Source organism: Mesoplodon bidens (genome assembly GCF_964165515.1).
Source record: "Mesoplodon bidens genome assembly, chromosome: 4".
Classification (NCBI taxonomy): Eukaryota; Metazoa; Chordata; class Mammalia; order Artiodactyla; family Ziphiidae; genus Mesoplodon; species Mesoplodon bidens.
In genome coordinates this window covers 129,346,795-129,370,234 of record NC_138160.1, presented here as the reverse complement: position 1 = coordinate 129,370,234, position 23,440 = coordinate 129,346,795, and the positions used below count along the sequence as shown (strand labels likewise).

The window sequence follows — 23,440 nt, the reverse complement described above, 5'->3', positions numbered from 1 at the left end:
ATCACAAGCACCTCAAACTCAACACGTTAAACCAGATACTAAATACTAGTCATCTTACTTCCAAAATCTGTTCTCCCTCCTGCATTCTATGTCTGTGTAAACTGCACAACTATTCACCCACTTACTGAAGCTAGACCCACTTACTGAAGTTGATTTGATTGTCCTCTTTCCCTTTCTATTCCTATATTCAATCTGTCCCTAAGACCATAATTTCAGTGGAATCCTCTTACTGAGTTTAATAGGTGCTCTTTAAAGAAAGAATTCAGGCATGCTCATTCTAGCACTTTATTGGAAATTAGTTATGTACATCAATGAAATCAGATCAACGTAAAAGCATCATTTTCACACAACAATATCCCGATAATCTGTGCTATCTTCTTACATAATTTAACAAATCCCCAGATGCTCCTGATTTCAGCTTGAGTGGTCCAGAAATCTCTCTATACATATAAATATAAATTGTAGCATTTAAAATAAACATCATTGTTTGAGTTAGTTCTAAAGGTGCTGGGAACATCTCGTACCTTGGAATGGTTGCAGTGCTGGTGGGAGGGTATGAAGGGAGTACACATTATGCGGTGGACCTAATTACAGCAGGGGCTGGGGCGGAGGGGCACACAGAGGATGGGGCTGGTGCTGGGTATCCTGAAAGCTGGCCAGGGAACTCAGCCACCCTGCTTCTGCCAACACTGCTTGAGCGTCAAAGCTATAGGACGCTAATGCAGAAAGAAGCCCATCGCCCCAGCTCCCTTGGCGTTGCCAAGAAATGTCAGAGGCCCTCCAAACTGCAGATTCCAGTGTCCTGGGAAGATCCACCCATCTCCCTCCCCCTGCCATGCTCAATTCCCTCCCAAATTAGACAACTCAAGGGAGTGGCACCTCAAAGAAAATAATGTTGAGCCACATGCTGTTGGTCCCTTGGAATGATGACAGGGTGCCTTTGCTTGCCTTCACCTTAGGGGCACTGGGAAAGACTGCTCTGCCCCAGTGTCTCCCTCACTACCTTGAAGACCCTCATCAGCAGCTAGGGTCTTTGGTTCTTCAAAGCTTCTCAGCATTCAGCAGTAACACCTGTGTATCTACTCACCAACAGCTTTAACCTCCACTAGGTCATTGGTTCTCACAACCCCATGAGGTAGGACGGGCAGGAATCACGATCCCCATTTGGAAAATAAGGAACCTGGAACTGATAGAATTAGGTCCCTTGACCAAACTCACACCACTGGCCAGTGGCAGAATCAAAACCAGAACTCAGGTCTCCTCACATATCAAGCTCCAGTGTCCATGCTCCAAAGTCCCTCCTGTGGCTCTTCTGAGAAAGGGGAAGAAGCTGGGGGCAGGGACGCTGTCCTCATCCCTCACCTGCCCCTCTTGGGAGGTTCTCAGACGGCCCCATTGAGGACAGGATGAGTCCGCATGCGATAGATGATGACCGCAGTGGCCGGGCACAGCAACAAGGAAGTCATGATGACAATGGTGGCCAGGATGATGAGGACAATGACCCAGATGTCCAGGATGTGCTTGGGGAGCACGACTTCCATGGGGACCTGGCTGACGGCATCCATGCTGCTTCACTCTGCAACAGACAGGAAAGAAGAATTCACCATTTTGTACCCCAGGAGTCAGAAGGTAGGTCACTTACCAGCTGCTGTGTACTCGTTAATTTGCCTGATCAATAATAGTAACGGCCTCATTTACTGTGGGCTTCCTATGTGCCAGGCCCTATCCTAAGCACTTTACGTGTATTAACTCACTTATTCCTCACTTCAACCACCAACCCTTTGCGGTAGGGACTATTATTGTCATGCTTTTTTATTTTTTGGCCTTTATCTTCAGTTACCTCCATTTTGGAGATGAAGACTCTAAAGCCTTAAAAGATGTAGATGTAGTTAATTTCCCCAAGGAAGCAAAGCCAGGTGGGTGGGACTCCAGAGTCTTCATGTTTAACTATTAAACTATCATACCACGAGTCTGTTCCCTCATCTGTAACATGGGAAATTCATTGTTTTTGGTCCTGCATCCCTTCTCCCTTTCTCCTGGTAACAGGTCCTCCTCTTTTCTGGAGAACCTACCTTTTCTGTGTGGTTTAGTTAGGGCACACACATGAGCACAGGGAAGCACATGTGACCTAGGCTTGGCCATTACAAGTCTCCATAGCCTCAATTCAGGAATAGGCAAGTGACCCAGGCTAGGTTAACCAAAGTCCTCCCAGGGCTTTTATTCACAAACTATTGGGAAAGATGATTTTTTCTGCTGGGATTGCTAAACTGAAAGGATGTGAGTCTGGAAAGAATGGGCATGGGGCTATCTTGCCCACATGTGACAGCATGTCCTAGAGATGGAAAGAGAAGTGGAGTCCTGACGACCTCATTTGAGTACCTGAACCCAGCCAGTCTGACACCATCTGCAACCTCGGATGGCCCAGATATATAAGCGAATAATCCTCTAGTTTTGCTAAAGCCAGGGTCAGTTTGGTTTCTCTCACTTGCAGTTTAAAAGAGTTCTGATGGATAAAGATGTAAATCAGTTGTTCCCAAACTTTTTCGATTCACAGCGCCTTCAGTAATTTTCTCACAGCACTCCAGGCCAAAAGAAATACCTAGCAGTTCCATTTATTACGTAGTTAGGTTCAATTTAATAAACATTTATGTCCTAACAAATGAGTAGCTGTTTGAAAATATAATACACAGAAATTGAAAGAAAAAATTTGTATTTCACTCTTAGCCAGTTACTTATGGCATGTGTGCGACTGTGAGGCATTGCACAACTTTTCAAACTTTGGAGTCAGATGGGACGATGCCGTGCTCACTTCCTATTCCACATTCATTTGTGTGCAGTGCTTGCAGTATCATGGCAACTGCCAAAAACTCAGTATCACAAAATATAGCATCACCAAAAGGAATGTAGTATGATTAATGTTAGACTGTAAATTATCTTGAACTAGTAGTTTGCACAATGTCTGAGAGTTGTCAAATATCAATATTCCTGTCAAAAATTTTAAAGATCCCACAGCTCCCAGACACACACTTTTCCAATGAGTTCACTGCGGCTCCCCAGGGCTCAGCGCACAACCTGGGAATCACAGGTGCAACATGTTCCCTGCCCAGAAGTCACAAGGCCGGAATAAGCAATCTCCTACAGTTCCTTCTAGATCAAAGATATATAATTCTGTGATTCAAGGTCCCAGGCAAAATCCCCAATTCCAGTCCTATTTCCTGCTTTTCCTTAAATCAATAGCTTTTCCTTTCTAATGCCTTTGGCTCCATGCCCACTGTGGCCACATTAAGTAATTTTATTGATTACCATACCCAAGGTACAGTCTCCAAGATATGCATACTAGGGTGTTTGTTTCTGCACTGCCTGCTATAGCAACCAACACAACAGAAGTATCCATAAATAGTAGAGTATATCCATATAATGGAATACCAGGCATCAATTTTCATTCATTTAACAAATATACAGTGATTGCTACACACCATGCACTGTTCCAAGTGTGTTACAAATATTAACTTATTTAATAGTTATTATCAAAAAGAATGATGATCTGTAGTGAGCTCCAAAATAGTCCTAAGTGGGGAAAAAAATAAAGTGCAGGATAATGTGTATAGGATAACTCCTTTGGTTCAGATTTTGTAGAATTAAGTAGATAGATAGGTGAGGATATATAAAAGTAAAATCATTTATAAGCAGAATCCGAAGAAAGTGTTAATAGTGATTACCTTTGGGAGATGGACTAGGAGTGGGAAAATTTCCTGCTTTTCATTCTTCATTTGTTTTTATACTGTTGAGTTTTATAAACATGAGCATGTCTTACTTTTAATTTTTATCAAGTCAACCGGTTGATGGAAAAATGGGCTTTTTTTCTTTATTAAAAAAGACTAAATACATACACATACAATTTTCAAGCCAAATAAAATTAAAGTATGAGACTAGATTAGTGGTCACCAAATGCCATATACTGTGCTAAGTGAGAACCGCCTAAAGACAGTTTAAAAAACGTTCCTTCAAGGTCCCATCACAGACTTACTGAATTAGACTCCAGAGGGGCCTCCCCCACTCCCATTTCCCAGGTGATTTGAATGTGCAGCCAGCTTTGGGAATCCCTGATCTCTAAGGCCTCTACCACTCTTCCTAGCTCCATGATTTGGGAACTGATTCCTCCATGCTCTGTAGCCAGTCTAAGTCAGATGTGGGCACATTCTCACCAGGATGGAGGAGAAGCCTCTAGTGAGGCTCTCAGGGCCACAGGATTATAAGGCAGGGGGCCTGCCCTGGAGGAAGAGGCACAGGCTGGCCCTGCCTCAGCCTCAGAAACGGTCACTTTCTCCAAGGTCTAAGGCACAGAAGCGTGAGTCACAGGAGACGCACACTGTTAAAGAGGGACGGGGTGGGGGAAATCGTTCGTTGTGGTCTCCTGATTACATCAATAGCTAGCTTGCCTTGGGCCAAAAGAACCACACAAAAGCCCTTTCCGGTAAACCCATTAACATCAAACCATCTCTGTAACTCCAAATGCCAGGAACACATAATCTCCCTGGCTGATTTTCATAAGGAAAACCTGTCATTTACGGGAACTCAGGCTTCAAGGCTCATCCACAACCAAAAACCACTGAAGCTAGAACTAGCCTTGTTTCACAGGTGGCAAAACTGAAGCCCAAAGGTCTTCCCCCACCTTCAAGCCCACCCGCTTCCAGAATGATCACTCAAAGACATAAATCTGATCAGATCACTGGCCCTAATTAAAACAAAACAGAACAAATCGATGAATAAATGAAACTTCGTCTGTAACCTGTATTCCAGACTGCACCACTATTACTTTTTCACACATGAAATTGTTTAAAACCCAGTTACAAAAACAGATAAAATTGGAGCTCCTCTAGACTGCTGGGGAGTGCTCAGCGAGAGGGGTTTGGGGTCCTATCCAGTAAGCAGAGCTGAATAAATGTCCTTAGAGGCCCTAAGCACTAGAGATTAGGGTGCCCACCCCCTTCACATATATAATTCAAACTCAGAGCAATACTAAACCATAACACCAAAATGTACATGTTATAATGAAATGAAAGTCATTTTTTTCTTCTAACTGAAAAGATCTGAGAACATAACTCTTCCCAGTTATATTTCTGGTGTCCCCACTTAGCACAGCCTGCTCACTTGGTACAGCACAGCTGTTCAGCTACTCCTTGACCCCTTGGGCTCCTCAGAACACAGATTGAAAGCCACAAGCTGTGATGTTCCCCAAGGGCCCTTCAGGGCTCTAAGGCTGGCCATACACGTGGCCAGGAGTCAGAGGGCACAGGGAGCTCCCTCTCCCTGTTTCAACCCTCTCAGTCCTCCAGCGTGTTCTCTGATGAGCTGTTCCCTCCCATGTAACGGAGGTTCCAGTAACTTCCACCTTTCCCCACTGTGAAAGAAAAGATATTTTCCCCCAAATGAGAACTACACAAACCATATGTTCAGCACCATTAATGGCATGCTGGAAAAACTGGCTTGAGAAAAAGCAGGACTAGCTGACCTCTGTTTGACCTCATCTGGCATCTGGGTGACTGGCTCCTTGTGAGGGCATAAAACTCCATTTCTTGGTACATCTAATGAATAACTATAGATCAATAAGCTTATTGTTTGCTTTGCAGATATATTACTTGTGATTTCTGATGAATACGTCAAGTTGGAATATGGCACAAGCCATTCATGTCACAAATTTAACCTTATCATTGATAAAAATATAATGTTTTTATGACCACGGAAGATAAAACAGCAGCCAGGCCTAAATTCTTGTTACTTCAAACTGGTATACTTTATCTATTGACCTCGTTAATAAATAATAAACTTTAACATATGTTCGATGTGTTTGTCTAAGAAACTATGTTAAAATCACCCTAAGCTGACAAACAAAGGAGCCACTGGCTCCATCAGCCACTGACACCATCTAGGCCCTACACCACCTGCCCTGTGACCTGGAGACATCATGGCTCCACTTTAGACCATGAGTTTAAGCAATGGAAAAGTTAAGAATCCCAAAATGACTATTTTGTATCCATTAATAAGACTAAGTGTAAGGGCAAAAAAAGAAAAAAATGGTAGTTCCTCCAAAGGAGGAAAACACTGTACCTTCTCCAAAAGTGGGAAATTCATCCCATCTATCAAGTAGTCTGTTTGGTCCAGTCTAGGAAGGAAAGCAGAGGTTCCCTGCTGCCTGCTTCAGAAACATCAAATTTTACTTTTGGGACCATTTTTCTTAAGTAACTGAAAGTTCTTTTACAAAAAAAAAAAAAAAGAATCCTTCCAGTCAGTTCTATCATATGGCAAATTTTCTAGTGCCAACAAAAAAATATACATTTCATAAATTAAAATTTCCTACAAGTCAGGCGTTTTAGAATAACCAAATTCAAAGTGACTAATCTGTGCTATCTATCTACCTTTCAGTTGTGAGACTCACTCCCCACCAAATAACTTTCACCTCTCTGACAGAGCACTGTAGTTTTTGGTTGAGCACTCTCAGGACTAGTAACTCTGTCTAGGGTATTCATTCATTCATTCACTTGTTAAGTACTTGCTCTATACAAGATACTCTCTTAGGAGTTACTATTATTTACTCAAAAGACATGACTCTTTTAATTCCAAGGAGCACAAAGAAGTTAAGTATCCCTCCCCTTAAACACAGAATTACACAAGCCAGCATTTGCTTAACAAATACCAGCTGCTAAGGACTGTGCTAGGCCTTGTCCCATACACACATTTATTTAAACTTCACAGTAATCCTGTGCAGGATATATTATTTTACAGACGTGGAAACTAAATCTGATAGAGGTTAACAGGCTTGTGATCATAAAATTAGTAAACAGGATTCAAACTCAGGTCTCCTGACCCTGTATTCACCACTACGTACAGCTACCTCCAAAGCACCCACACAGACCCAGGAGTATGAACAGGGAGGTGCCAGATCCATAGCTCTCTTTTAAGTCCAGGTCAGACTATTACTGTTTTTGGTCAAAGGGCATTCTAGATTTAGAGAATTAAGAAAAGGTATGCACAGAAGTAGAGCAAACAATCCTAAAATGTGTATGGAACCAACAAAAGATCCTGAGTTGCAAAGCAGTCTGGAGAAAGAACAAAGCTGGAAGCATCATGCTCCCTGATTTCAAACTGTATTACAAAGCCACAGTAATCACAAAAACATAGTATTGGCATAAAAACAAACAGATCATTGGAACAGAATAGAGAGCCCAGAAATAAGACCACACATATACGGTCAATTAATTTACTACAGAGGGGGCAAGAATACACAATGGGGAAAGAACAGTCTCTTTAACAAATGGCATTGAGAAAACTAGGCAGCCACATGCAAAAGAATGAAATTAGATTACTATCTTACAACATGCATAAAAATTAACTCAAACTGGATTAAAGACCTGAAACCATAAAACTCCTAGAAGAAAACAGACAGTAAACTCCTGGACATTTGTCTTGGGAAGGATCCTTCGGATCTGACTCCAAAGGCAAGGGCAACAGAAGCAAAAATAAACAATAAAAAAAACTACATTAAACTAAAAAGCTTCTGCACAGCAAAGGAAACTATCAACAAAATAAAAAGGCAACCTATTGAATGGGAGAAAATATTTGCAAAGCATATATCCAGTAAGGGGTTAATATTCAAAATATATAAAGAACTCATACAACGCAACAACAACAAAAATCTGATTAAAAAACTGGGCAGAGGATCTGAATAGACATTTTTCCAAAGAAGACAAACAGATGGCTAACAGACACATGAAAATATGCTCAACATCACAAATCATCAGGGAAATGCAAATCAAAACCGCAATGAGATATCACCTCAACCTGTTAGAATGGCTATTACAAAAAAGACAAGAAATAAGTGTGGGCAAGGATGTAGAGAAAAGGGCACCTTTGTACACTGTTGGTGGGAGTGTAAATTGGTGCAACCACTATGGAAAACAGTATGGAGCTTCCTCAAAAAATTAAAAATAGAACTACCATATGATCCAGCAATTCCACTTCTGGGTATTTAGCCAAAGAAAACAAAAACACCAATTTGAAAAGATATATGCAGCCCTATGTTCATTGCAGCATTATTTTTAATAGCCAAGATATGGAAACAAACTAACTGTCCATCAATGGATGAATGGATAAAGAAGGTGAGGTGTATATACACAATGGATACTACTCAGCCATAAAAAGAATGAAATCTTGCCATTTATGACAATGTGGATGGACCTTGAGGGTATTATGCTAAGTGAAATAAGCCAGAGAAAGACAAATACTGTTTGATTTCATTTATATGTGAAATATGAAAAAACAAATGAACAAACAAAACTAAACTAAACCAAACCAATAGATACAGAGAAGAGATTGGTGGTTTTCAGAGGGAAGAGGCATCAGAGAGTGGGTAAAATGGGTGAAGGGGGTCAAGAGGTACAAACTTCCAGTTACAAAATAAATAAGTTGTGGGGATGTAATATACCACATGGTAACTATAGTCAAGAGTATTGTATTGCATATTTGGAAAGTGATAAGAGAATCTTAAAAAACTTCTCATCACAAGAAAAAAAAATTTGTAACTTTGGTGACTAGATGGTAACTAGAATTATTGTGATGATTATTTCATAGCATATACAAATTTTGAATCATGTACACCTGAAATTAATATAATGTCATATGCTAATTACACCTCAGTTTAAAAAAAGAGAGATGCAATCTACAAAGATCAGGGCTTTCACTTCTGTTAACAACAAACTAGATAATTTTGACCAATCTTCTTACTAAGGACTGGAAAAATTAGGCCCCCAAAAAATCTGCTCAAAGGCACTAAGAAGTAGCAAAATAGTGAAGAATTACCAGGTTAAGATCTGGAAGAAGACAGAAATTCAGGGAGGTGAGCCTGGCATTTGAAGCAGCATTTCCGTTAGTGGAGGATGGAGGCTAAGCAGTGTTTCTGACAGACTCAAAAGTACAAGACTCCCAAGACAGAGAAAGCAAAACCCCTGCATTTTGAGTTTGGACTTCAAAGAGCATTCTTAGTGCTAAGAGTGAACAAGAAGTATACCAATTCCAGAGACTGCGACCCAGCTTTGAATCATCACAGTCCCTGAAATTGAATTAAGTTTGTTCCAGATCACTAGTACATTCAGGTGCTTGGCAGAAGCAAACTTACATCCTCTCTAGAGGAGATAACATCACAATTCAAACTTTCATTCAAATGTCCAATCATGACCAAAAATTAGCAGCAGTGAAAAAAGGCAAGATGACTAGAATGGAACCATCAGAAACAACAGAAAATAGAAAAAGATTTACAGGGCTTCCCTGGTGGTGCAGTGGTTAAGAACCCACCTGCCAATGCAGGGGACACGGGTTTGAGCCCTGGTCCGGGAAGATCCCACATGCCACGGAGCAACTAAGCCCATGCACCACAACTACTGAGCCCTCGTGCCACAGCTACTGAAGCCCACACGCCTAGAGCCCATGCTCTGCAACAAGAGAAGCCACCACAATGAGAAGCCCGTGAACTGCAACAAAGAGCAGCCCCCACTCACCGCAACTAGAGAAAGCCCACGTGCAGCAACGAAGACCCAACACAGCCAAAAAAAAAGAGAAAAGATTTACAGGGGCTCCAGATATTGGAGTTGTCAGACAGACACACACTTTAAGTAACCTTGATTACTATGTGTGAGGAGAAAATAAAACAAGATTGAAAATTTTCACAGAGAAATGGAAACTATAAGAAAGAACACAACAGATTTTTTAAAAGAACCAAATAGAAATTCTAGAACTGAAGAATACAGTTAATTGAAAGAAAAAAACCTCAATGAATGGACTTAACAGCAGATGAAGCATAGCTGAAAAAAGAACTAGTGAATTGGAGGATCAGAGAGAAAAAATCATAATGAAGCAGACAAAAGGGTGAAAAATACAGAAAACTGGGTAAGGGGTATAGAGGAAACAGTGACACAATACAACATACATGTAACTGGAGTCCTAGAAAGAGAGAAGAGAGAATGGGGCAGAAACAACATTAGAAAAAGAAAGAACTAAGCTGATGAAAGACATCAATTCACAAACTAAAGAAGCCCTATAGTCCTAGCGAGATAAATAAAATGAAATCCATAGTTAGGTGCATTATAGTAAATCTGCTGAAAGCCAGAGACAAAGAGAAAAAAAGATTATCTTCAAATGAAAACCAGTTAGACTGAGAGCTAACTTCTCAACAGAAACAATGGAATCTAGAAAGCAGAATGATTTCTTTAAAGTGAACAAAAATAACTGAAAAGTATTAAGATGAAATAAATTTTCAGATAAAAATACAGGATTTAAATATTCAGTAACAGTAAATAAATAGCAGAAGAAACAGAATTAAAGTGTTCTGATTTTCTGGCATTGTCTGGGAAAGGGCAAGATAACCAAATAACGTTGGACTTTGTTAAATTAAGGATGTATATTGTAATCTCTAGGGTAGCCATTTAAAAGTAGCAAAAGGGTACATGATTTTTAGAGAAAACAAGAAAAAGGGGGGGGAAAACACAACAGGTGGGACAAATAGAAAGCACATAAAAAGATAGTAAATTTAAACCCAAACTAACAAAAAAATCAGGGCATATAAAAATATAATTTTTTTTTTACAAGAGACACATGGGGATTCAGAAATGTTGAAAGTAAATGGAAACAAAAGACATACCATCTATCACAAATTTTGGAAGCTAGTAGAGCTATCTTGTCATCGGACAAAGTAGACTTTTAGGCAAAAAGTATAACTAGAGATACCAAAAGATAAAACTATTTTTAATTTTAATATATCTAATCTCAGAATTATAAGGAGAAATGGACAAATTTACAATTATAGTGGGAGAGTTCAACACATCTCTCTCAAATACTGACGGAATAAAAAGATTTTAGAAATCACCTAAGGACACAGAAAACTTCTTAAATTAGTAGTTTTCTACAATATATAATTTCAAGTAGAAAAACTAATTTAAAATAAAAAGTTAACATTTAGATTATTTCCTCTATGAATAATTATATATTCATTAATGGTATTGGAAGAAAATAACTTGGAGAGTAATTACATTAGAATAAAGGGAAGCATAACGTATTGCATTCAAAAAGCAAGTTCAAAGCAGAGTAGCTTTAGTGTAGGAACAAGTAAGTTTTAGAACTTATTTCATACATTAAGTCATTTGACCTCAGAAAATAGAGAGCTGACTCTAGTATGCTCCAGTTACAACTGTAAATAGGCTATTTCTGTAAAGCAATGACAGTAACCAGAATTCTAAGGTGGCTCCCATAATCTCCGTTCCCTGGTGTTACCCTGTGATTAGGTTAGGTCACATAACAAGGGTGAAGGGATTTTGCAGATGTAATTAAGGTTCTAGAATTGCTTACTTTAAAGTAATGGAAAAGATTACCCTGGGTGGGTCTGACTTAATCCGGTAGAAGTCCTTTAAAAGAGGGCTGAAGCTTCCCCTAGGTCAAAGATACTCTTCTGCTGGCCTTGAATTGCAAGAAACAAATCTACCCACAACCTGAAAGAGCTTGCAGGCAGATTCTGCCCTAATGGATCCCCCAGATGACAATGAGGTCTGGCTGACACCTTGACTGAAGCTCTATAAGGACCCAGCTAAATTGTGCTTGCATTCCTGACCCAAGGAAACTGTGAGATTCTGAATGTATGTTTTAAGCCACAAAATTGTGGTAATTTGTTATGGTAGCAAAAGAAAACTAATACAGCAATACTGTATCCTACTGGGTTTGTTCCGTGGAGGTGAAACTTCTACAAAGTAATGGTATTCTAGAAATCTACACAGAATTTAGACACTATCTAGTTTAAACCACATAATCTACCTTCCATTTTACAGATGAAGGACATGACTTGCCCAGGGTCACATAGCAAGTTAATGGCAGGACCCAGGGGAGAACTCAGGCCTCCTGATTCACAGTGCTCTTTTCAATTCCATCACTGTCCTATTTCAGATGGGAGCTGGGAGAAGATGGTGGGGCATCTGGAAAGCAGTGATAGAGAATAAACTAATATAACGAATGCGAGCCAGCCAGGCTTCTTTTTTTTGTATTGAAGTATAGTTGATTAACATTAACATTAACGATGTTAACAATGTTGTGTTAATTTCTGCTATACAGCAAAGTGATTGTTATACATATATATATTCTTTCTTAAAATATTCTTTTCCATTATGGTTTATCATAGGATACTGAATATAGTTCTCTGTGCTATACAGTAGGGCCTTGTTGTTTATTCATTCCATGTATAATAGCTTACATCTGCTAACCCTAACCTCCCTCCCCCAATCCCCTCCCCCTTGGCAACCACAAGTGTGATTTCTATGTCTGTGGTCTGTTTCATTTGTGTCATATTTTAGATTCCACATATAAGTGATATCATATAGTATTTGTCTTTCTCTTTCTGACTTCCTTCACCTAGTATGATAATCTCTAGTTGCATCCATGTTGCTGCAAATGGCATTATTTCATTCTTTTTTATGGCTGAGTAGTATTCCATTGTATATATGTACCACATTTTCTTTATTCATTCATCCGTCAGTGGACATTTAGGTTGTTTCTCTGTCTTCGCTATTGTGAATAGTGCTGCTATGAACAGAGGGGTGCATGTATCTTTGGGGATTAAAGTTTTGTGCGGATATATGCCCAGGAGTGGGATTGCTGGTAATCCTATTTTTAGTTTTCTGAGGAACATCCATACTGCTTTCCATAGTGGCTGGTACAGGCTTCTTGACTGTACCTTTTCTACTATATAAAAACCTAAGGGGACCTTTAGGCCCAGAGCCCTAACCAACTTCCTCACTTCCTGAGGCAGTGAGATAGTTTTTCCAGGACCACACACGCACCCACACACCAAAAGCAAAGCAAAGCAGTGTCCTGTCAGAAGCACTCATGGATATAGTTCCATCGTTTGTATTTCATCCCTTTGACTTAAGGTCCAAATGCAAATCAACCCAGTGAAGAACGTAATGACTAAGGCTTGTAACTAATATTTATTCCTCACCTTGGGTAAGAACATCAGAGAAGAGAGGGAGAGACAATGAAATCCTACTTGTAGTGGGAGGTTCCACCAAATTGGAAAAAAAAGCCAACATGCATAGAGGACGAAAGACTAGGAGAGGAATGGACTTTGCCTGGGTTCCAGCTCTGCCCCAGCACTGATTTTACCCAACACAGCTCCGTTCTCCTCACAGAATGCCTTCCCTCTCTACTCAAGTGTATAGGTACTGAATAAACATTTCTTAAGTCAGCAAAGCCCCAAGCTCCTGTAATCTGGTAAGGTGATGGAAGCTCTTAGAGTGGAGAGGATACTTGGAAACAGCAGGGAGTTAGCTCCTAAACACTCAGACTGCAGAGTAGTGTTAAAAGCCCAGTCTTAGAGGCCAGTCGGCTTGGATTTAAATGTGGCTCTACCACTTTCTAGCTGACCTACCTTGTATAAATTACTTTAACTTCCTAATGCTTCCATTTACTCAGCTGAAAACAAAAACAAAAATGGGAAAATAATAGTATCTGCCTTGTAGGGTTAGGAGAACTCCATGAGATAATCACATACAGTACTTAGCAGTGTTCTGACAAACAGTAAGCACTCTACAAATGTTCGTCCTATGATTAATAATTCCTGACCATAGGGACCCTCTGCAAATATCTACCCCTTTGGCTAGAGTTTGTTAGCATCCCTAAATTGGACTGTGTCTTCGCTTTATCAACAAAGATGATAGATGCTTAATCCATATTAACAATTTTTTTTTAATCAACCAGCATCAGCACTGGTTAAGCTGACCTATTTCTCCAGTCCAGGTATAAAGCTAGTAGAGTAGCAATTCATTCTAATTCAATAAACATTTATGGCACTGTGATTAACACTGGAGAGTGGGTGTGGAGATAGAGAGAAATACAGTGTTTTCCCTTAGGAGGCAGAGAGAAATACAGTGTTTTCCCTTAGGAGGCAGAGAGAAATACAGTGTTTTCCCTTAGGAGGCAGAGAGAAATACAGTGTTTTCCCTTAAGAGGCTCAGGCTTTTCTGGAGGAAAAGACATGAATTACAATAGAAGGCAGAAAAGTGGACTAAAGGTACAAACTACATGCTATCTCCAAGGAGGAAAGAAATAGAGTACTTGATTTGAATCCTGCTTTCCACCCTCAGAAGTATGACTTTGGACAAGTTATTTAAAAACGCTAAACCTGTCTTCTCATCTTTAAAACAGGGACACTAAAAGCACTGCACTGCAACATCCTATTGCGAGGATAAAGTGAGATAATATGTATGGATATGTATGGATAACAGATGCTCAAAAAAATATTAATCCTCATGCCTTCATTTTTGTCTAAGTAAAATTGAAGACAAAAAAGGAGGCTTTTGATATGGACTTCGAAGGTAAGTAGGAGTTCAAAAGAAAGAAATACGGGGAAAGGCAAGATCAGTAGAATAAACATCATCAACAAAGCCCAGAGCTGATGAGATACTTGGTGTGTTGGGAGCACATATAGTCCTTTGGCAAGAAACTTAACCTTTTAAAGCTCCAGCTTCATTTGTAAAATGGGAATAATAATAACTATTAATAGTAACTTCTTCATAGGGATGCCATGGAAGTTGAATGAGCTAATGCACATAAAGCACTTACTTGGACAATGCCTGGTACACAGTAAGGGCTTCATAAATGTTAAACTGAGCTAGTGAACACAGCTCCCAAACTCACACAAAGTTCAGAGGCTCCACCATTAGTTTGGGCACCATGACTGCTCTGCGACTGATCTAGGAAACTGCAGTGATAGTTTCATAAACAAACAGCCATTGATGTCTGTCCCAGCTTTGACCTTCCACCAGAAATGCACACCCTCCACATCTGAACTGCAGCTAACAGTTAACTTTTGAGAGACTGCCAGTGGTTATCCAACCAGTTTTACCACCAAGGAGTTCTCCAAGGAAGAATGCAATAAAAGAAATGACTTCCTGATGGCAGGCAAACTTAATTATGCCAGAGTGAAAGGCAGATAGAGGCAGGTGGCTTCCTGCAGGTGTGGCCTTAGTCCGGCACTGCCAGAGCTCTGAGAAGACAGTGCTGATGATTCCTTTCCACTAGACACGAGGCCAGGGAGGAGGCAGCTAGAACCAGCTCTGAGTCATTTAGGCTGGAGGCGTCTCTTGAAGCAGCTTGCAGAATGTGAACAATGAGGTAATGGTTCACAGGGGAGTAGACTAGGGGGTTTACCAGCAAGGCCCAGTTTATAGCACCTCTTCCTAAGGCTCTACCCTCTGAAAGAGCTGGTGAGATTGTCAGAAAAGAATGGAGCATTTAGGCCAGACAGAGAGGGCAACTCAAGTACCAAGAAGGGACCCCACTGGCCACCTAGTAGTCTGGGGTACCTAGTGACCTGTGTCCCAAGCGCTGTTCCATTTCAAGACCTTTGCGCTCACTGTTCCCTCTTCTTAAAATGTTCTTGCCGCCAGATCTCTTCAATATCCAGTGTCTCAGTGGCCATGATCTCAACTTAAACGCCACCTCTTTGGAAAAGCCTTTCCAGACCCACCCTATTAAATTACCATCTTATCCACCAGCCATTCTCTATCTCATACCTTGTTTTATTTTCTTCATAGACTTTTCATAGCCTGAAACTAGCTTGTGTGTTTGTTTCTTTGTCTGTTTTTATTGGCCACCTTTGCCCACTCAAAGTACAGTGCAAGTACTAGGAGAGTAGATGCATCATCTCTTGTTCTCTGCTGTTCACTTAGCACCCATCACAGGCTCTGCTCCGGCACACAGAAAGTGCCCAGTGAATGTGAGATTGACAAAGAAATGAATATGGACAGACTGGGGAACTTTAGATTTGAGCTTAACTCCTAGAACTTAGTTAGTGGGGGAGGTCCAGAAAGCATCCTCATCCCTGTAGAAGTTCAGTGACCTTAAAGTCAGAACCTTATCTCTTGAATAAAATAACACCTTCTGACCCTATCTCTGTACACTGAGGAAGGATTATGGGGCCTCTTTCTTTCCCAGTCCAGCTTGTACGTGCCAGGCAGAGGAGCACTGGCCTTTCAGAATAATGTCCTCTAGGCTTCCCACCTACTGACTTGCTTGGGCTGGTGAGTCAAATTCAGGTTTTGATTCCCTGTGTTCGGGGGCTGGGCATGGAGGCGGATGTGTAGGGGTTGGGGGGTTACTGCCCGGAGTATGGACTTTTCTCTCTCTGCCCTCCAAAGAGGACAGAGAGGCTGATAAAAGGGAAGGAGATTTCTCACGACAAGTCCAGTGTGAGAAGGCCATCCCAGCCTCACACTTACTCTTGGAAACAGTGTTATGTAATAGTTAGCCTCAAGTATTTACCAACTCAGTAAGGAGTCCATTTCACCAGGGACCTTTGTTCCAAAGAAAGGGGCCAGTGGAAGGAATGGGCAGGACACACAACTATCAAAAATGTGAAATAAAGCAAATCAGAGGACTTTCTCCAATGACCCGAGGTCCCTGAGGAGCACTCTGTTCTCATTTTACCCCAGTTGGCTTCTATCTCCTCCAAAATTCTTAACAGTCTAAAGACTTGTTCCCTGCCTGAGTTTCTATCTGCTCCTCCGTGGCTGGAAAAATGGAAAAACACCAGGATATTTCAAAGAGATCAGAAAGCAGCCTGAGCTGTTCAAGACTGCACGTACTATCTGACCCAGCCAATCACAGAGTCTTAGAAACCAACAGGGAGCCAGCAGAGGAGAAACCCGGGCCAAATCCACAGCATCCTGTTTAAGCCTCTACCATCCATCATTGTTATTTGCCAGTGACTAAGTGCCTGCTGCTGCTGGGCTGACAAAGGAGACCTCCATGAGATCGGCTCTCGGAGGGCTGGGGGGTGGAGGGGTGTCAGTGATAGAGCTGCAAGGGCACCACAGTGGTGCGAATCCCTGCCAAGATGTGTGATCCAGAACAAGTCCCTCTGCTAAAGTGGGCCTTGCTGTGTATGGTAGGCAGAATAACGACCCCTCAAAGATGTCCACATCCTGGTCTTCAAACCTTAAATATGAACAAGGAAGCATGGCCCAGAGGGAGGAGTCAAGGGAAGAGGCAAAGGGACTCTGCAGCTGTGATTAAAGTTAAGGACTTTGAGATGGGGTGATTATCCTGGATTATCCAGGTGAACCCAATCTAATCACACACGTCCTTAAAAGTGAAGAGGAAGGCAGCAGAGTCAGAGAAAGGACCTGACTGGCTGTTACTTACTCTGAAGATGGAGGAAGGGGGCTATGCACCAAGGAATGCAGTGGCCTGAGAAGCAGGGAATGGCCCTCAGCTTGCAGCCAGCAAGAAAACAGTGACCTTGGTCCTACAACCACAGGAACTGAGTTCTGCCAGCAACTCAAATAAGCAGGGAACCAAGTCTCCCCTAAAGACTCCAGAAAGAAACGCAGGCTGATGATGCCTCGATTTATTCTAGGCAGATCCATACTAGATTTATGATTGCTAGAACTGTAATACAATATATTTGAAGCCATTAAATTTGCGGTAATTTGTTACAGCATTAGAAAACGAATGCAGGGTGTGATCCTCAGTAAGTCCCTCTTTCAAAGTGAGCTTCAGTTTCCTGTAGGTCAATAGGAGAGGATGGACAAGGTGACCCCTAAGGGGCCAGCTCTCAAAGACTGACTCTGCTCCCTGGAGAGCTCCGCCCCAGGTCAAGATGGTGTGTTGGGTTGAAAACCATTAAAGAAAACATAGAGAAGAGTGAGGGGAAAAGAAGATTAATCTTTAAAAAGCCCCAAGGTGTTTCCTAAGATCCCACCCAGGGCACTCAAAAAGAAAGGTCTCCTGTTTTGCCCCTTGTTACTCCCTCGACTGTACATATCCCAGAGGAACGAAGTGGGAAGTCTGAGAGGGCTGGATAGACGCTTCACAATCAATCCATAGAGGCCATCCAGGGCACCGTGTTAAGAAGGATTCTCCTGCCCTGTGGAGGTTTGTTGAAAAGTCCTGAGTATCAGTGTCAGCCTGGGGCAGGGAATTAGGAGGAGTGATGTGTGTGACAGATATGTGTCATCATTAATTGAAACTGATTTGGGGAACCCAGTTGTTTTCTCTGTCTTTCCTTCTCCCTCCTCCATTTCTTTTCCCCTGGTCCTATGTAGCGGGTTACCAGCAATTCACATGCCCAATCAGCCAACCAGGGTCCAAATCAACAAAATAAGGAAGCTGTATCTACACACAACTAAGTAGTTTAAAGTCACACAATTTAGTCACTGAATCTGTTTTGCTGTTGTTTAATGTGCCAGGCAATTATAATTCTGACCTGATGCCCTTCCTGGCTACCCTAACTCTTAGCCTTTACTCCCAGATGTACACCACTCTCACTTGAGGTTCACTGTCTGTTTCCCTAGTGAGTTGGAAGGGTACTAGAGTCCCTAGTGATGTACTCCCAGATGTACTCCACTCCCAGATGTACACCCAGATGTACACCACTCTCACTTGAGGTTACTCCCAGATGTACACCACTCTCACTTGAGGTTCACTGTCTGTTTCCCTTTACTCCCAGATGTACACCACTCTCACTTTACTCTCAGATGTACACCACTCTCACTTGAGGTTCACTGTCTGTTTCCCTAGTGAGTTGGAAGGGTACTAGAGTCCCTAGTGATTCACTAGTCCAGTGGCTGCCAAATTCTCACTTAACTCCCCCAGGTCACCCTGTAAGTAAATAGCAGAGGCAAGATCTGAATCCAGATCCTCCCAACGGCAATGAGGTTCAGAGCATAGGCCCTGGAGCCAAACTGCCTGGGTTCAAATTGCAGCTCTGCCACTTACTTCCTGTGTGATCATGCGTGAGTTACTCTCTCTGGACCTCTGTGTCCTCATCTATAAAATGGATACAGTGATGGTCCCTACCTCATAGGATTATGGTAAAGATCATAGCATTATGTAAAATGCTTAAAATAATGCCTGGCTAATAGCAAGCACTCAATAAATGTCAAGTATGATTATTACTACATTATTCAGCTTACCTGGCCAATCAGGGAGGGGGTCAGCAATGTGTGGTAATACCAACATTTACTCTTATAAACTGTGAGTGCGAGTACACGTGTGTCTTTGATACCACTGCCAATAGTGGCAGTGTAAGACAATCAAGATAAAGATCCTCTTTCCTTGGAAATATTTCCTGTGTTTTTATGCTTTAATCCATGGAGAAGAAACAGAAGTACTTTTCTTTTCTCTTTTTTTTTTTGCACTTCATGTATTTATTTGAAACTTTGTACATGTCTCACTAAAGCATTCTAATATTTCGTTAGAGTGTGATAGGCAGTAGAGCAGGCACCTCTGTGTAGGGGAACAGAACATCTATTACAAATATACTGTGTTTCACTGAGCTTTCCCCTGGAAGAGCAGACTCTACACTTTCTGGCGGCATGTTTTGTTTTTTTTTTAAGTCCTGTGGGTATTATTTCCTCTAGAATATGTTCTTTTATTTTACCTGATAGTCGACAAGGTGGATTTTGCGGGGGCCTCTTTTAGAAACGCCACAAGAAGGACCAGGTGCAGGACCACCACTACATTCACCAGAATGGTCAGTTACCCATTCTCTAGCTACTGCTAACAAAAATTGCTTGTAAGTCATTTTATTCTGAGAAGCATTTTTCTTTAAAAAAAAAAAAAAAGGGGCTTCCCTGGTGGCGCAGTGGTTGAGAGTCCGCCTGCCAATGCAGGGGACACGGGTTCGTGCCCCGGTGCGGGAAGATCCCACATGCCGCGGGGCGGCTGGGCCCGTGAGCCAAGGCCGCTGAGCCTGCGCGTCTGGAGCCTGTGCTCCGCAACGGGAGAGGCCACAACAGTGAGAGGCCCGCATACCATAAAAAAAAAAAAAAAAAAAAAAAAAAAAAAAAAAGGATCAGAATATGGCTGGGAAAGCATCTGAGGCTTGTAACTACCTCTTTACCCCCTTGGTCTGGCACCCGTGGGCCCAATATGTGACCCAACCACACTTGGCCCCCAGAGTCTCTGATTTGTTTTATGTCTCAAACACCTCACCATGGCTGAGTGATTCTGAGGCTGGGCCAGAGACAGGGAATCCCCAGACGTTTTACGGGACGGAGCCCAGAGCACTGACGCTCTGAGAGGTCAGTGTTTGGAAGATCTGATGGGACATGAGTTATAAACCCCGTGGCGCGATTCATAACCCCGAGACAGCTGGAAACAAGAGGTCTCGGTTGGAGCAGAGAAACGCTTCTCCTTGGCTGTTTTTGGTTGTTGTTATGACAGAAGTACATGATGTCCTGAGGCTCAGCTGGGCTGTCTCGTATGTGCTCAGAGGATTGCTGATTGCCCTGAATAACCCTCAAAGCACATCCCCCTTAACCACAGACACCCAACTGTTACACCTCCACTTCCTCATTTTATAGGTGGGGGAAGCAAGGTCCAGATAGGGAAACCCCTCAAGGTAACTCAGTGTCTCCTGGCTCCCAGGGAAATGTTCACCCAACCCCCAGCCCCACCCTATTCAAGCATTCACAATCCTTCCGGACTATGGACTATTTACCCACCTCACTGGGACCACAGATCATAGCAGATGATCAGGGAATCTTACATCCTTGAATAACTGAGCAGCTCTCAACACTACAGCCTAGAGCTTTGAGGGAATCTATAGACAAATGTGAGACTCAAGCTCCCAGCTGCCAACAAGACTAAAACGAGTCAAGAAGAAACAAGTGGAGCTGCATGCATAAGAGCCCAGCCTGGCCACTGAATCCAAAAAACAACCTTGACGGTTGTATGGGTTTTTAACGATTTACATCTCTCTCTCACTCAGTAGGCAGTATCGGGCACCTGTTCACCAGGCCCTGTGCCAAGCGCTGAGGATGAGAGACAGTCCCTACACTCAAGGGGGTTCAGTTGTGCAAGAGAACTGGCAATTGGAACAACCAAGTCCTAAGCGGCAGGAGGAGGGAGCTTGGGAGGAAGGCTTCTCTCCAAGTTACTTTGCACGTTCCCTTTCTCATTTGATCTGTATGCAAAGGGTATTTTCTCCATTTCACAGATAGAGAAACTGCTCGTGACAGACCAGGGCTGGAACCCACCACCCCTGACTCCAAACCCCTGGTGCCCTCCACGCGGGACTTTGAGAAAAGTAAGACAGATAGCCTGCTGCTCTGGGTGGTGCAAAGACCCAAACCGCCGGCGCAGCGCCCACAGCGGTGCTCAGGCTGGGGAGCTGAGCCCTGACGCCGCGCCTGGAGAGCAGAGGCAGCAGAGCCTGCTGGAGGAGGGGGCGCGCTCCCCAACCCCAGACAGGGGCAGGGAAACGCGAGAGAGGCCCGTTTCCGGTGGGGCTGGAAGCCCACCCATCCAAGCTTCGGCCTCCAGGGAGGCCCAAGGTCGAGCGCCGAAGGTCTTTGGAACTTAGGGGCGGACAGAAGGAGAAAAGAGAAAAGCAAAAGTGATGAAGGGGGAGAAATGTGGAAGAAAAGGAGATGAAAAGTGGGCAGTTGGGAGGGCATTGGGGTGGAGGCAGCACGAGAGCCAGAGTCCCAGGCACGACACTTGATAACCCCACTCACCCTGGATCCGCACAGCTCCTTTGAAAACCCACGGCCCCCGCCGCTGCTGAATCGTGCCAGGTCTGCGAAAAGTTCCTGGGGTAGAGGCAGCCAGAACGCGCCTCCAGGTCTCCTCGGACGGTACGGGCCCCAGCAGCGGGATGCGACCCCTAGCCCTGGGATCTCGGCCCCGAATGTGCCCCGTAGCTCCAAGCCCCGGGCAGGCGGGAGCGCGCAGCAGTGGCCGGGACGCGCGGCTGGGCACGGGGCACGCTCTGCTCGGGTGGCTCTGGAATGCGCGGCCGCCAGGGACCGCCCCCGGAACGCGGGGGCCTCGGCAGCTGCGGCACGGCTCAACTCCTCCCCCTGCCTCCCCAGCGGACCGCACAGGAAAGAAACCGAGTGTCGGGGTTCCGAGAGTGCCACTTGTCACGCACTCGCTCTGTGACCTTAGCAATCACTTCTGTCGAGGGTCTCCACTCTCTTGTAGTGTAAACAGAGAGAATTGACCTAAAATGTGTCCTCCGTGATCCTTTCCAGCTGTAGTCTTACAACATGGGAAAGTCTAGCCCTTTAGTTTGGTTGGAGTTTGGTTTGGAAGGAGGTTTGAATGGAGGAGCAGAACTCAAAGCTCCTCCTTTGCAATGTACTGAGCGTAGGATCCTTAACAAGAGGCTTCACCTCGCTGACTGTTGCATTCTCTGTAAAATGAGGACAGGAACACCTGTCTCCCAGTCGTGTTGTGAGGACAGGGTTGGAGGGCCAGCATCAATGACGTTGGATGGTTGCCTGCTATAACGTGCCTCTGCGCCTCCTGTTTATTTTGTGATAACAGTGAAATGGCCCAATCTAAGGCCCATTAAAGCTCAGTGTCTGAGAGGCCTCCCAGGCCCTACCAGTTCCCCACCCAGCTTCCACGAGGACAGTGCCAACTCTGCAATCTCCTACACACCTCTGTGATCTACCCAGTGAAGGGGACTCCCGGTCCCATCTCGGCACCTACAATATTTAATTCAGTAGCCCAGCGTCCTTCAGTCTTACTCTTTTAAAACACAGGAGCTCAGGCCTTGACCATCAGTGCAAACCTGAGGAGTCTTGGAGCCCAGCTGTGTTTCAGTTTCTTCCTTTGCCCAGTAGATATGTACAGTAGGAACCATGCTTGCTCAGGACTAAATTTCATATGGAGTAAGCGCCAGACTTAACCCCTACTCTTTTCTCTGAATCAGGAATGAGGTGAGCAGAAATGACTTCTAAATCATCACTACCAGATGCCAGTTTTTTAGAGGGAAAGCAATGAGGATGAAGGGGACTGACATGAGAAGTTATCTGATGAAAATTCTAGGAACTGCCACTCAACAGCATATTTTAAAGAAAAGAGAAGTATGGGATCCTAAAAACAAGTACCACACAATTCTGAATAGTTTAATACAAAACTACTGACAGGGAAAAATAAAAAGTTAAAGGAGGATAATCTCAACTTAATATAAAATATTCCCTGGTTAGTGGAAGGGGGCAGGGGTTCCTTCGCATGGACAGCTGGTAACTCCATGTGCCCTGTATGAACACTGGCTTCCTTCTTAGAGAATGAAGAGGCTCCGGACAGAGCCAGTTGCAGCCAGGCTTGGTCTGCCTTTCCCATTTGGCAGTGTCTCAGTCTCTCTTTTGTAATGATTTGCCCTGGCACCCAAAAGGCAAGCCAGAAGAAGAAATTTGAATATCCTATGGGAGATATCCCACATTAGGTCTGGTGTCTCAGCTGGGCTGATTTTACCAAGACAGCTTTGGAAGGGAAGAATAATGGATGCTGTGTTGGGGTAGTAGGAGGGAGAGAATAGCTAATTTCAGCAACAAGCTTTTGTTACAACAAAAATCAGGGGACAACTCACATTTCTCTTTCTTAATCCTCC

General features: G+C 43.2%; 2 protein-coding genes across 2 annotated transcripts; one reads left to right on the top strand and one right to left on the bottom strand.

The window, feature by feature from the left end:
- Nucleotides 1–271: 271 nt before the first annotated feature.
- On the bottom strand, nt 272–21,835 carry SMIM3 (small integral membrane protein 3). The gene is made up of 2 exons (XM_081230933.1): nt 21,555–21,835; nt 272–1,576 (listed from the first exon to the last, which is right to left on the bottom strand). Exon 2 carries the CDS (start codon nt 1,563–1,565, stop codon nt 1,383–1,385), a length of 183 nt encoding a protein of 60 aa, XP_081087059.1. The 5' UTR covers nt 1,566–1,576; nt 21,555–21,835; the 3' UTR covers nt 272–1,382.
- Nucleotides 1,559–21,546, top strand: LOC308615483 (uncharacterized protein). The gene is made up of 2 exons (XM_081230932.1): nt 1,559–1,629; nt 21,035–21,546. The coding sequence occupies exons 1-2, from the start codon at nt 1,564–1,566 to the stop codon at nt 21,398–21,400; spliced, it is 432 nt and encodes a 143-aa protein (XP_081087058.1). The 5' UTR covers nt 1,559–1,563; the 3' UTR covers nt 21,401–21,546.
- Nucleotides 21,836–23,440: the final 1,605 nt, after the last annotated feature.